We start from the raw sequence: 12,596 nt of genomic DNA, 5'->3' as shown, positions 1-12,596 counted from the left end.
GTTTATCCATGCCCTGATCCCGTCCCCACAGTGCCAGGGCCATCCCCTGGGATGCTGCAGAGGGTTTGGGGTTTATCCATGGCCTGATCCCACCCCAGGACCAGCCCCTGGGATGATGCAGAGGGTTTGGGGTTTATCCATGCCCTGATCCCATCCCAGGACCAGCCCCTGGGATGCTGCAGAGGGTTTGGGGTTTATCCATGCCCTGATCCCACCCCAGGACCAGCCCCTGCCCCTGGGATGCTGCAGAGGACACGGGGGGATCCTGACAAACACATGGAATAGCCCCGCACGCAGGAGCTATGAAATATTCAACAGCCACAGAACATTCCAGCACAATGGGTCTTTGAAAACAGAGGAGAGGGGAAGATGAAGAAAAGCTGGGTATAGCACTAATTATCCCCCAGCTCCTAATTAGTTGCTTGAATTTAAAATATGGGTTGGGCCCCAGCAGCAGCTCAGCGAGCCCATTGTGCTATTAATACTTCCCTGGCGTGATATGGTTAAAAATACTCCCACCCTGTCAAGACAAAATGTGGCTTGGAAGTGTCACGAGGGGAGGAGTTGAGGGATGGAAATCCTCTTAAAGGAGCACGGCTTCCCCAGTGTCAAATAAACAAAATGAATGGGCTCGTGACAGCCCCCACGCCGAGCCTGGCCCCACAGAGGGCAAACGTGCAAATAATCCTCAGTGCAGAGCTCCTGGGCCACCCGAGATCAGGGCAGCTTTCCCTGGCACAAAGGGGAGGAGTGTTTTATTTCCCAGGGGCTCTCCTGCCTGGGGAACAGGTGGGATTGCAGCTCTCGGGTGCCTGGGTGCTGAAGTTCTGGCCAAAAGGCAGAATTTCATAGTGGCCAGCCCTCCTCACACCCAGGGAATGCAGGAGAGCCCAGAGCAGCTGCCAGGGCTGATTTTTCCATGTCTGTATGGAATATCCCATATCTGTATGGAATACCTGTAGGTATTTATGGGTGGGATCCACCAGACACCGGGGGCCTCTTCCCACGGGATTTGTGAGCCAAGGGAACGAGTCTGGGGTGGGGTTTTATGGATCAATCCAGATCCGTATCTCCACATTTCAGATGCTCTCAGGACGAGGAGCAGCTCCCCCCCTGTCTGCACTGACAATCCCACATCCAAAGGGGTTAACTGCTGCTCCCTGCCCCTGGAATCTCGGCAATACCAGCACAGAAACAATTCCTGCACTTCACATTTGCCCCCTGCTTTCTCATCCCTTTTTTTCCCCCCCCCACCAATCTGAGCCCCTGATAGATCAATACATAAATTAAAAGACAAAAGAACCCGACACATCCACTGTGGCTGCGAGAACAGACCAAGCCAGACTTTCTGCTGGAGAAACATCCATCTTTTATACAATAAACCAGCAATCTGCTGCTCCACGCCAAAACCAACACCCTCAGAGGCACCCTCGTGTGATGGGCAACACAAGGGCTTTGTTTTAATTAAATTGAAAATAAATAACCCCCCCAAAACAACGCCCATCAAGGCTTTGTGTGGTGAATGTTGAGAGGAGGGGCGAGACAGCCTGAGTGGGTTTGGGGGCTCTGCTGTCCCCCAGGGAGGGCTGGTGGCAGTGTCAGCACCAATTCTGGGGTGAAAACATGAGCTAAAGGGTTAAAAAGGAGGATTTGGGGTCCCCCAGCTCCCCAGTTTCCTCTGGAGGGGAAGGCAGGAGCATCCACAGGCTGAGCTCAGCCTGTGCTTCCTAACATGGGGGAAAGCTGGAGCCCACCCAAAATGCACCATTTCCATCTGTCCCAGGGGCTTTTTCAGAGCACAGACACCTCACACAGCCCCTTCCCTGCCTCAGTTTCCCTCCTCAGCCCTTTCCCCCCCTGTTCGTTCAGGAATCATCCCTGGGGTAGCGAGAGGTGGCTCCAGCCCAAAACGGGGCTGAGGGAAAACTGCCGAAAAAACGAATTGTGCCCCAAAACCCCCTTTGGGTGCTGCTGGCTGGGGGCACAGGAGCCCCCCTGGGCTGTGGGGGTGAATTCTGGGGGCCAGGGCAGGGGCAGAGCCCTGAGCCTGCAGCTCGGAGCTGCTGCAGACCCCGAGGGTCTGTCCTGCCCCAGCTGCCAGCGTGGGAGGAACTCGGGAAGATTTAAATGTGATTTAAATGTGGAGCTGAATCCCTCGTGACTGGGAGCATGCAGGCTCCTCAGCTCAGGGATGAGATGATAAAAATTCACTTCAGAGAGCGAGAAAACTTGGTTTTCCTCACCCAGGGCAATGCTGGGATTTTTTTCCAGTGGAAAAAACCCAGCGTGAGAGGGAGTGAATCCCCACCAGCCAAAGGGATTTAGGGAATTCTGCTCAAGGAGGGGCGGCCTGGGGTGGCTGCACTGCACCTGTGTCTTTGGGGCTGGACACAACCCCAGAGCTCCCACTGGGCTCAGCTGGGAGGGCCCTGCACCTCCACGGGCTGTTGGGACCCCAGGCCTTGATATTTTCCTTAAAAACACAAGAAAAAGTGGGAAAAAAAAAACCCCAACAAAAACCACGAGAGCCGTACGGTAATTACAAGGAGCTTTAACACGAGCCTGGATTTGCATTAATTAAACCAACAGGGAAGCTCCAATGGAGCAAATGAGGTTTTCTGTAGATGGCGGCGAGGGCTGGAGCTGGAATTTGGGGTTTGAGCCCTGGCAGGGGGAGCAGGAGGCTCTGGGCTGTGCTGACACCCTGGCATTGCAGATTCCAGTGGGAAGCTGTGGTGGGAGAGCTCAGAGAGGCCGTGGGGAAGAGGAATGTGTCCATTCAGAGCCCAGCCCTGCTGCAGGCACAGCTGTGAGGGGAATATCAATGGGCAGCAGCGCTCGTTTTGTTTGGGGCTGGGGTTTTTTTTATCAATGTTTGAAGCCATGGGTTTGAGTATGGGAGCAGGGCTGGAAGGGAGCCCTTGGGGTGCCATCCTGCAGCTGGGGGCTCCCAGGGCTGACCCCCAAAGGAACAGGGCTGGTGTTCCCTCCCCACATCCCTGAGAAGCAAAAATCCCTCTGGGTCTGGGGCTGTAACACCCCAGAGCTCACAGCCAAAGCCCAGCTGAGCTGGTGCTGCAGGTAAATCCCTCTGGGACAACCTTGAACTCCTGCCTCGTGCCACAGAACCTGCCAGGGTGGCTCAGGACACCCTGAGAGCCCCGATGGGGATGGTCCCAGAACCAGAGAACAACCCCAGCCCCTTCCTCACCCATCCCAGACCCAGAGAACAACCCCAGCCCCTTCCTCACCCAGAGAGCAACCCCAGCCCCTTCCTCACCCATCCCAGACCCAGAGAACAACCCCAGCCCCTTCCTCACCCATCCCCAGGCCCAGCAGAGCAACCCCAGCCCCTTCCTCACCATCCCAGACCCAAAGAACAACCCCAGCCCCTTCCTCACCCATCCCAGACCCAGCAGAGCAGTTTGTGCTGGGTCTGGGCTGGGGCAGGGTTAACTCCAGTGCAAAGGCCGGGCTGGGGCCGTGTTTGGGTTTGTGCTGAAGGCAGGGTTGGTAACACAAAGATGTTTTGTTGTGTCTGAGCAGCCTTTGAACAGTGCCAAGGCCTTTCCTGCTCCTGTGTCACCCCCAGGGAGCTGGGAGGGGGCACAGCTGGGACAGGTGAGCCCAGCTGAGCCCAGGGGTGTCCCAGAGCATGCTCAGGATGGAAACCAGGAGGAAGGGGGAACACTGGGAGTGATGGGTTTGTCTTCCCAGCTCACCTTAGGGAGTGGCTGAGCCCCTGGAATGAATTCCTGGGGATGAATCCCTGCCCATGGAAAGGGGGGAATGAATTCCTGGGAATGAATTTTTGGGAATTAATTCCTGTCCATGGGAAGGGGGGAATGAACCCCTGGGAATGAATCCCTGTCCCTGAGAAGGGAGGAATGAATTCCTGGCTTCCCCCTGCTTGCACACGCAGCTTTTCCTTTCCTTTCCCTATTAAACTGCCTTTATCTCAGCCCGCAGGTTTCCTCAGCCGTGTGGCTCCCTCCCCATCCCAGCGGCCGCGTGGGGCTGGGATTGGAGCGTTCCAGGGAATCCCTCCCGGGATTGGTGCCGCACCCAACCATCCCGGCTGGAGCGGGGCACGGGGAGCTCGGGAGGAGCGGGCTCCGGGCTGGGATTCGGGGATTCGGGATTGGGGATTCGGGACTCAGGGATTAGGGGATTCGGGATTGGGGATTGGTGCCCATGCTCCCGGCTGGAGCGGAGCGCGGGGAGCTCGGGAGGAGCCGGCTCCGGGCTGGGATTCAGGGATTCGGGATTCAGGGATTCGGGGATTCGGGGATTCGGGATTCAGGGATTCGGGATTCAGGATTCGGGATTGGTTCAGCATCCAACCATCCCGGCTGGAGCGGAGCGCGGGGAGCTCGGGAGGAGCCGGCTCCGGGCTGGGATTCAGGGATTCGGGATTCAGGGATTCGGGGATTCGGGATTCAGGGATTCAGGGATTCGGGATTCAGGATTCAGGGATTGGTTCAGCATCCAACCATCCCGGCTGGAGCGGAGCACGGGGAGCTCGGGAGGAGCCGGCTCCGGGCTGCGTTTCCGAGCCGGTGGATGAGGAGGATGCTCCCGCACCGCACACCCACAGGACACAAACACGATGGTTCCTGCCCGGCCCCAGCACCTCCGGGGCTTTTTTGGTCTCTTTTCCCTCAGGGTTTCTCTCCAGAGGCACAAACCCGCTTTTTTGGGCGGCGGCGGCTCTGCAGGGGGAGCCGAGGGATGCGGGGCCGGAGAGGAGGGTCCCGCCTGCTCCCCACGGGCACCGGGGGCGGGAATGAGCCCCCGGGAGCCGAAGGGTTAATGCCAGAGCCCCCCCGAGCAGAGCCGCGGCCGCCACCCCCTCCCGAGCGCCTTTACATAAGAGAATTCCTGCAGAATTCCCAGCCTGTGCCGGCAGGAAAATGGGAATCGATTCCGCACCAGCGCTGCCTCTCCCTGCTCAGCCGGGACCTGCCGGGCTCCGAGCGTCCCCTCCTTGCTCGGCAGCACCGTTTGTCACATCCAGCGACCCTGGATGGCCCCAGGCAGCACAGCCCTGTCCCTGCCATCCCCCGGCCTGAGAACGCTGCTTTGGGTGTCAAACACTGAAAAATTCATATCTGGCAGGCCTAAAAACGGCAGGATCCTGTGGGCTTGTTCACATCAGTCCTTTGTGTGTCACTGGGGGGCAGAGGGGACATTGAATCGATGTCGTGTCAGGGTGTCCCCTCTGCTGGGGGATGTCCCCTGTGCTCAGGGATCCATCCCCATCCCCATCCCGCAGCTCTGAGGGGTGCTCAGAGACCCCTTCCTTCCTTCCTTCCTTCCTTCCTTCCTTCCTTCCTTCCTTCCTTCCTTCCTTCCTTCCTTCCTTCCTTCCTTCCTTCCTTCCTTCCTTCCTTCCTTCCTTCCTTCCTTCCTTCCTTCCTTCCTTCCTTCCTTCCTCCCTCCCTCCCTCCCTCCCTTTCCTCCCTTCCTTCCCCCTGCAGAGTTCAGGGTGCACTCAGCCATCTGCATGGCTTTGCAGGACAATTATGGGATTTTCCTTACCTGGGGATGGTCTTTAAAGCCTCTCCCAGCCCACCCCCCTGTGGTTTTGTTTCTCTGCACAGCCAACTCAGTTTTTATCCCTGGGGATTTTATTCCCTCGGCACAGGCACACGAGCAGGGAGGGCCCTGCTGGCACCTTCCCTGGGCACTGGCCCCAGCTCCTGCCCTCCTCAGGGCTCCTCCTGCCCTCCCTGGCTCTCCATTCCGGGCAAGAGGAGTCACTTGGCAGTGCCCAGCTCCAGCAGTGCCCTGGCAGCAGCTACAGGTGTGAGCGGCCAAAGGGCACATCCGGAACCACCGCGTCCCCAACGCCTTCCAGGAGCTCATCCCACTGTCCAAACTGCTCCTGCAGCTCTGCACGGGGCACAGGGGGTGACAGGGTTGCCACAGCCTTCCCTCCGGGTGACAGGGCCACCACAGCCCTGCCAGGAGCCCCCCCTGTGCTTCGGGGAGCCCCAGAGCCCCCCAGCCCATGTGCCCCCCAGTTTCCCCCCTGCTCCCCCAGGCTGGCTGTACCGAGGTGCCTCTGCAGGAAGGCCAGAGCTGCCTGGCTGGTGATGGCCAGAGCCCTGTGGGGCTCCAGGGTGCCCCTCCTGCCGAAGATGAGGCTGAAGAGCTTCCCAGGGAGGAAGGCAAAGTCGGTCTGGTGCTCGTGCACGGTCCCCCTGGGCAGGGCAGGGATGTGCATCAGGGGGACGTGCAGCAGCACCCAGAGGTTTCCCTGCTGGGGCACCCATGGGTGCTGCCTGCAGCAGGAGGGGTGGGTGCCTGCCCAGGCTCACAGCACGGTCACAATCCTCGTCTGGCTGTTCCTGGAGCTCAACCTCCTCATTTTGGCAGCGCTCTCCGGAGTCTGGAACTTCTCAGTGTTGATGAAGAGCACAGGACGGGGCACCTCTGGGTACAGCAGGTTCTCCAGAGGGAACATCCAGGCATCCAGAGCCACGGCACACCTGGAGCAGGACAGGCACCGCTGGCACAGGCATCTTTTATGGAAAATCTTTTCTTTAGGATTTTTCCTCCTGAGAAGCTGAGAGGCCTCAGGAACAAAATGTACCCAATGGTTATCTGCTGCTGTGGAATGCAACAGGTGCATCTGGGATTGGGCTCATGTGGTTGTTTCTAATTAATGGCAAATCACAGCCCAGCTGGCTCGGACACAGAGCTGAGCCACAAACCTTTGTTATCATTCTTGGCTATTCTATTCTTAGCCAGCCTTCTGAGGAAATCCTTTCTTCTATTCTTTTAGTATAGTTTTAATATAATATATATCATAAAATAATAAATCAGCCTTCTGAAACATGGAGTCAGATCCTCCTCTCTTCCCTCAACCAAAAACCCCTGTGAACACTGTCACACACCCCCAGGGCTCCCCTTCCCTCCAGGATGAGCCCAGAGTCCCCAGAGCCCCTGCAGGCCCTGGCACCCCTCACCTGAAGCTGGGCTCCTTCACCAAGGCCAGCACCGCCGTCACTCCCCCAAAGGAATGGCCCATGACGGCCACCTTGGTCAGATCAAGGTTGTCCTGCAAAAGGGAGAGGGCTGAGGGCTCTGAGCCCAATCCTCACGGCTGCAGGTCAGTGAGTAGGGCAGAAAAGCCAAGGGAAGGTGAGCAGAGTCCCCCTGGAAGGGAGAGTGCCGTGTCCCATTGCTGTCCATTTTATGGAAAATCCTTTCCTTAGGATTGTTCCTCCTGAGAAGCTGAGAGGCCTCAGGAACAAAATGCAAACAATGGTTATCTGCTGCTGTGGAATGCAACAGGTGCATCTGGGATTGGGCTCATGTGGTTGTTTCTCATTAATGGCCAATCACAGTCCAGCTGGCTCAGACTCTCTGTCCAAGCCACAAGCTTTTGTTATTCATTCTTTCTTTTTCTATTCTTAGCCAGCCTTCTGATGAAATCCTTTCTTCTATTCTTTTAGTATAGTTTTAATATAATATATTTCATAAAACAATAAACAATTCTGAAACATGGAGTCAGATCCTCGTCTCTTCCCTCACCCTCAGACCCTGTGAACACGGTCACACTGGGACTCTGCACAGACCCCTCTTGTGCCAGCAGGAAAAGCCTCAGGCAGCCAGGAGCGATCCTGGGGCACCCAGAGCCCGCCCAGAGCCCCCCCAGGTACCTTCAGCAGGGAGAGATCCCAGTCCTGGGGGAGGATGGAGGGGGCAGCTCTGCCGCTGGCGATGCCCTGGAACAGCCGCAGCGCCCGCACGCACTCCTGCGCTCTCTGGTGAACCTGGAACCATCAGGGTGAGCCCAGCTCCACCAAGCCCTAAATCGGGGTCACAGCTTCCCCCCAGGGCCCCCCCAGGCCAGTGCCCCCAGTGCTTCTCTCCCTGAACTGAACAAACCCCAAACCTCTGCACGGGACACAGTGCATTTATTGGGGTGGTTTCTGTTTGGGGTTTGCTTTAATTCAGCTAATCTGGCAGCAGACAGCTGGAAATGACCAAAAGTCTCTGCTCTGGGCAGGAAGCAGAGGAAGGAGAGCCTGGGATCCTCACCAGCTGCCCTCCAGCCGAGCCATCCCCTGCTCAAATCTCCACAGGGACCCCAGAACCCCTAACACCTGGGTGTCCCCCTAAAACCCACTCAGGAGCATCCTAAAATCCCAAATGGTTCAGGGAGAGGATGCCCTGACTTGGAGCCACTTTGAGGCCACGTCCTCAGCTGCCCTAAGGACACCAGTGCTGCTGTCTGTGCACATTAAAGGTGACAAGTGACAAAAAACTCCAATGAAAACCTCTCTCCTGCAACACAGAAAATGCCATAATGGAGACTGACCTGGCAACTATTTCCTTCTATTATCATTCATTTCTCTTTCTCCCTCACCATTTGTGCTCATGGGTTCAGGAGAACTGTTTCCCTTTTCAGTGTGCAGTGTGCCATGAGGCAGAGCACACACCAAAATAAAATAACAGTCTGGGAGGTGATTTAAGGCTGCCAAAAGCACCTCCGTTCCTAGAGAGCTTTTCCACGACTAATCTTCACTGGCTGCTGTCCTTTTAAATGAGGCAGAAACAAACAGAGGGTGGGGGGAACCTGGCTCAGCAGGAACCCTTCCTGCTCCCCAGCCAGCAGCTGTCCGGGATAATCCCAGAGAGACAAAAATCCCAGTGGGAACAAACCCAGCAGCTGGTGCAGGGCTGGGCACAGAGTCCTGCTGTCCCCAGGGCATGGGGACACTATCCAGGGCCATGGCAAAGCCCAGCCAGGGTCAGCTGGAGCTGGACATACAGACAGACCCCAGGAGACAAACAGGCTGAACAGATTTTTCTCATCTCTGAGGAGAAAGCTCAGCCCCAGCGCCGTGGCAATGCAGGACTGGGAAGAGCATCCCCAGGGATGCAGGGCCAGCCTGGCTTGCAGGAGGAATTCCCAGAGCATCCCCAGGGATGCAGGGCCAGCCTGGCTTGCAGGAGGAATTCCCAGAGCATCCCCAGGGATGCAGGGCCAGCCTGGCTTGCAGGAGGAATTCCAGCCCTCCCCTCTGCGCACCCTGGATCCCTGCCCTGGTACCTGCTTGTTTCTGAAATAAAACTCCTTCTGCCCTTGGGGCACCCGCAGGAAGGGGATCCACTCCTCCGTGCCAGCCTCTGCCGGGCAGAAATAGGTGGTGGCAGCAGAGTGGTCCCTGTGGGGCAGGAGGGAAGGGGATGCCAGCAGCTCCCCCCAGGGCACAATGTCCCACCAGCCCCAGAATGAGCTTGGTGGGGACCTGGGCACCCACCTGTGCTCCAGAGCTGCCACCACGAAGCCCCAGGATGCCAGCTCCGTGCAGATTGAGGAGTACAAGGTCCTGGACGGGAGATGCGAGCAGAGGGCTCAGGGCAGGTCTCAGTGGGGCCAGGGAGGGTCCCCACACCCCTGTCCCAGCCCTGCTCAGGGCTCAGGTTACCGAAAGGTTCCCAGGCCGTGGGAGAAGATGATCAGGGGGTACCCACTGCTGCAGGGCTTGAGGGGCCCATTCCAGCTCACCGGGACTCTGCAGGAGCCTGCAGGAGGAGAGACCCCCAGGAACGGGGTGGGGACACGGGCAGGGGGTGCCACAGGTCCGAATGGGGAGGGGGACACGGGCAGGGGGTGCCACAGGTCGGAACAGGGAGGGGGACACAGGCAGTGCTGCTCAGCCCAGCTCTGCCTGCAGCACCCACCAGGCTCGGGGGTGGGATTGAACCCCACCGGGGTCCCTAAGGAGCCCCCAGGGTGGGCACGGGGTGTCCCCCTCACCGATGGCGATGCCGAGCAGGGCGGAGCACCAGCGGCGACCCAGGGTGACATCGGCCAGGCCCCCGCAGTACTCGGGGCGGGGCACCCAGAGCGGCTCCGTGGCCCCTGCCCGGGGCAGGCACGGGTAGAACAGGCGGAGGAAGAGCCCCTGAGGGGGACAAGGAAGGGGGACACCGTGGGGACGGCACAGAGGGGAGTGGCCGTGTCCAAAACCAGCTGGCTGCAGCACCTGGCTCTGCAGGGAAGCTGTCCCTGTCCCCATCCCCATCCCTGTGCCCATCCCCATCCCTGTGCCATCCCCATCCCTGTGCCATCCCCATCCCTGTGCCATCCTCACCGCTGTCCCCACCCCGTACCTGCCGCGTGTGTCCCACCATCACATCCGTGCATCCCACCTGGTGGGGTCCCTGCCCCGGGGGCAGGGTCAGCATCCCCCCCATGCTGCCTGGGCAGAGACACAGGGTCAGTGTCTGTCCCCCAGCCCAGGGACCCCAACCCGCTCCCTCCTCCCTTCCCCACCCCTCTCCCATTGCCCAGAGCCCCCCGTGACCCCCAGTTCCACCCCGTCCCAGGGCAGAGCCCCTGGGGGCTGCTCAGGGGTGAGAGCCCCCCGTTCCTCCCTCGGGATCGTGGGGCGCAGGTGCTGCTCCCCCGTGGGGACAGGGACAGGGACAGAGACAGGGACAGGGACAGGGACAGAGACAGGGACAGGGACAGGGGCACAGCGCGGGGCTGGCACCCACGGGACCCCGCAGTACCGAACTACAGCTCCCAGCAGCGCCCGGGGCTGCGGGACCGCAGCTCCCAGTATGGCCCCAGCCCCGGACCACAGCTCCCAGTATGGCCCCAGCCCCGGACCGCACCTCCCAGTATGGCCCCGGCCCCGGACCACAGCTCCCAGTATGCGCTGGGAGCCGGGACTACAGCTCCCAGTATGGCCCCGGCTCCGGACCACAGCTCCCAGTATGCGCTGGGAGCCGGGACTACAGCTCCCAGTATGGCCCCGGCCCCGGACTACAGCTCCCAGTTGGCGGTGCTGGACTACAGCTCCCAGCAGCGCATCCCAGTGCCCGAGCCGTGCCCGCGGCTCCCAGCGCTCCCCAGCGCTCCCGGTCACCATCGCCGCTCCCAGTTGTCCCCAGTTCCCGGTGAGACCCCGCTCCCGGTGCTCCCCACAGCTCCCAGTGCTCCCCAGTGTCTCCCAGTTCCACCCCCGCTCCCAATGCCCTCACCCACGCAGCTCCCAGTGCTCCCCAGAAGCTCCCAGTGCCCCTCCCAAGCTTCCAGGGCTCTCCCAGCTCCCAGTGTCCCCCCGTGCCTTCCCAGCTCGCAGTAAAAACAGCCCAGTGCCTCCCAGTACCCCGCTCACACCAGCGCAGCGCTCACAGCTCCCAGCACGGCCCAGTGACCTCTGCCCGCGGCTCCCAGTGCCTGCCGTGCTCCCGGACTGCAGCTCCCAGTGTCACCAGTGCAGGAAATCACAGCTCCCAGTGACACCAGCACAGCTCCCAGTGTCACCAGTACAGGAAATCACAGCTCCCAGTGACACCAGCAAAAACCGCAGCTCCCAGTGTCACCAGCACAGCTCCCAGTGTCACCAGTACAGGAAATCACAGCTCCCAGTGACACCAGCACAGCTCCCAGTGTCACCAGTACAGGAAATCACAGCTCCCAGTATCACCAGTACAGGAAATCACAGCTCCCAGTGTCACCACTACAGGAAATCACAGCTCCCAGTGACACCAGCAAAAACCGCAGCTCCCAGTGTCACCAGCACAGCTCCCAGTGTCACCAGTACAGGAAATCACAGCTCCCAGTGACACCAGCACAGCTCCCAGTGTCACCAGTACAGGAAATCACAGCTCCCAGTGTCACCAGCCCAAAACCGCAGCTCCCAGCTGTGGGGGCAGTGCCCGTGGGCAGCACCCCGAGCCCAGGGCTGCCCTGTCCGTGTGTGCCCCAGCCGTGTCCCTGTCCCCAGCCCTGTCCCCCCCGAGGCCAGCGGTGCTCCGGGGCTCTCGCTGCCCATCCCCACGTTCCCCGGCCTTGGTTTAATCCTCTTTCTGCAGCTAAAGCGGCCCCGGGTCCCCGGTAATCCCCTCTGCGGCCGGGGATTAATTCCCTGCGGGGCCGAGCCGGCCAGGCTGGCAAATAAATACCCAAAGGTTTGGTGACAGACGGACAGACGTCCCCAGCGAGCTCCCGCTCACACAGCCCCGCTCCGGGCTCACCGGGGAAACTGAGGCACGGCTGGGCGCTGGGCAGAGCCCTGGGGAAACTGAGGCACGGCTGGGCGCTGCGCAGAGCCCTGGGATCGCCACCGCCGGTGTCCCCCGGGGCCGGGGCAGCAGCGGGAGCGCTGCCCGTGCCCTCGGCCGGCGGGGCAGGCGCAGGCGGGGGCTGGCCGGGCTGTCCCGCCCGTGGCCGCCATCCAGCGCTCCGGTCCCGGCTTGCCCGGCCGGCGGGGCAGGGCGGGTGCCGGGATGGGGTGGGACAGACGAGCCCCGACCTGTCCGGGCTGCCGGGCCCGGCCTACGCCCGGCTCGGGGAATGGGGACAGCACCCCCAGCACCCCCAAATTACCCCGGCAAAGCCACCCTGGGACACACGGGGACACGGGGACACAGGGACAGGGGGACACAGGGACAGGGACACAGGGGGACAGGGGGACACAGGGGGACACGGGGACACAGAGGGACACGGGGACACGGGGACAGGGAGACATGGAGGAAGGAAGACACGGGGACAGGAGGACACGGGGACACAGAGGGACAGGGGGACACAGGGACAGGGGGACACGGGGACAGTGGGACAGGGG

The 12,596-nt window shown here is 60.3% G+C and overlaps 1 protein-coding gene across 1 annotated transcript; it reads right to left on the bottom strand.

The window, feature by feature from the left end:
• Positions 1–5,536: 5,536 nt before the first annotated feature.
• On the bottom strand, positions 5,537–11,286 carry PAFAH2 (platelet activating factor acetylhydrolase 2). Its single transcript, XM_071453212.1, has 11 exons — positions 11,150–11,286; positions 10,135–10,223; positions 9,779–9,926; positions 9,447–9,543; positions 9,279–9,347; positions 9,068–9,182; positions 7,671–7,784; positions 6,975–7,066; positions 6,324–6,494; positions 6,058–6,206; positions 5,537–5,895 (listed from the first exon to the last, which is right to left on the bottom strand). The coding sequence occupies exons 2-11, from the start codon at positions 10,216–10,218 to the stop codon at positions 5,801–5,803; spliced, it is 1,134 nt and encodes a 377-aa protein (XP_071309313.1). The 5' UTR covers positions 10,219–10,223; positions 11,150–11,286; the 3' UTR covers positions 5,537–5,800.
• Between the last annotated feature and the right edge of the window lie 1,310 nt (positions 11,287–12,596).

This window comes from Agelaius tricolor, unplaced genomic scaffold, assembly GCF_023055355.1.
Source record: "Agelaius tricolor isolate 1412-34295 unplaced genomic scaffold, bAgeTri1.0.p SCAF_36, whole genome shotgun sequence".
Lineage (NCBI taxonomy): Eukaryota > Metazoa > Chordata > Aves > Passeriformes > Icteridae > Agelaius > Agelaius tricolor.
This window is presented reverse-complemented; position numbering and strand designations above follow the sequence as displayed.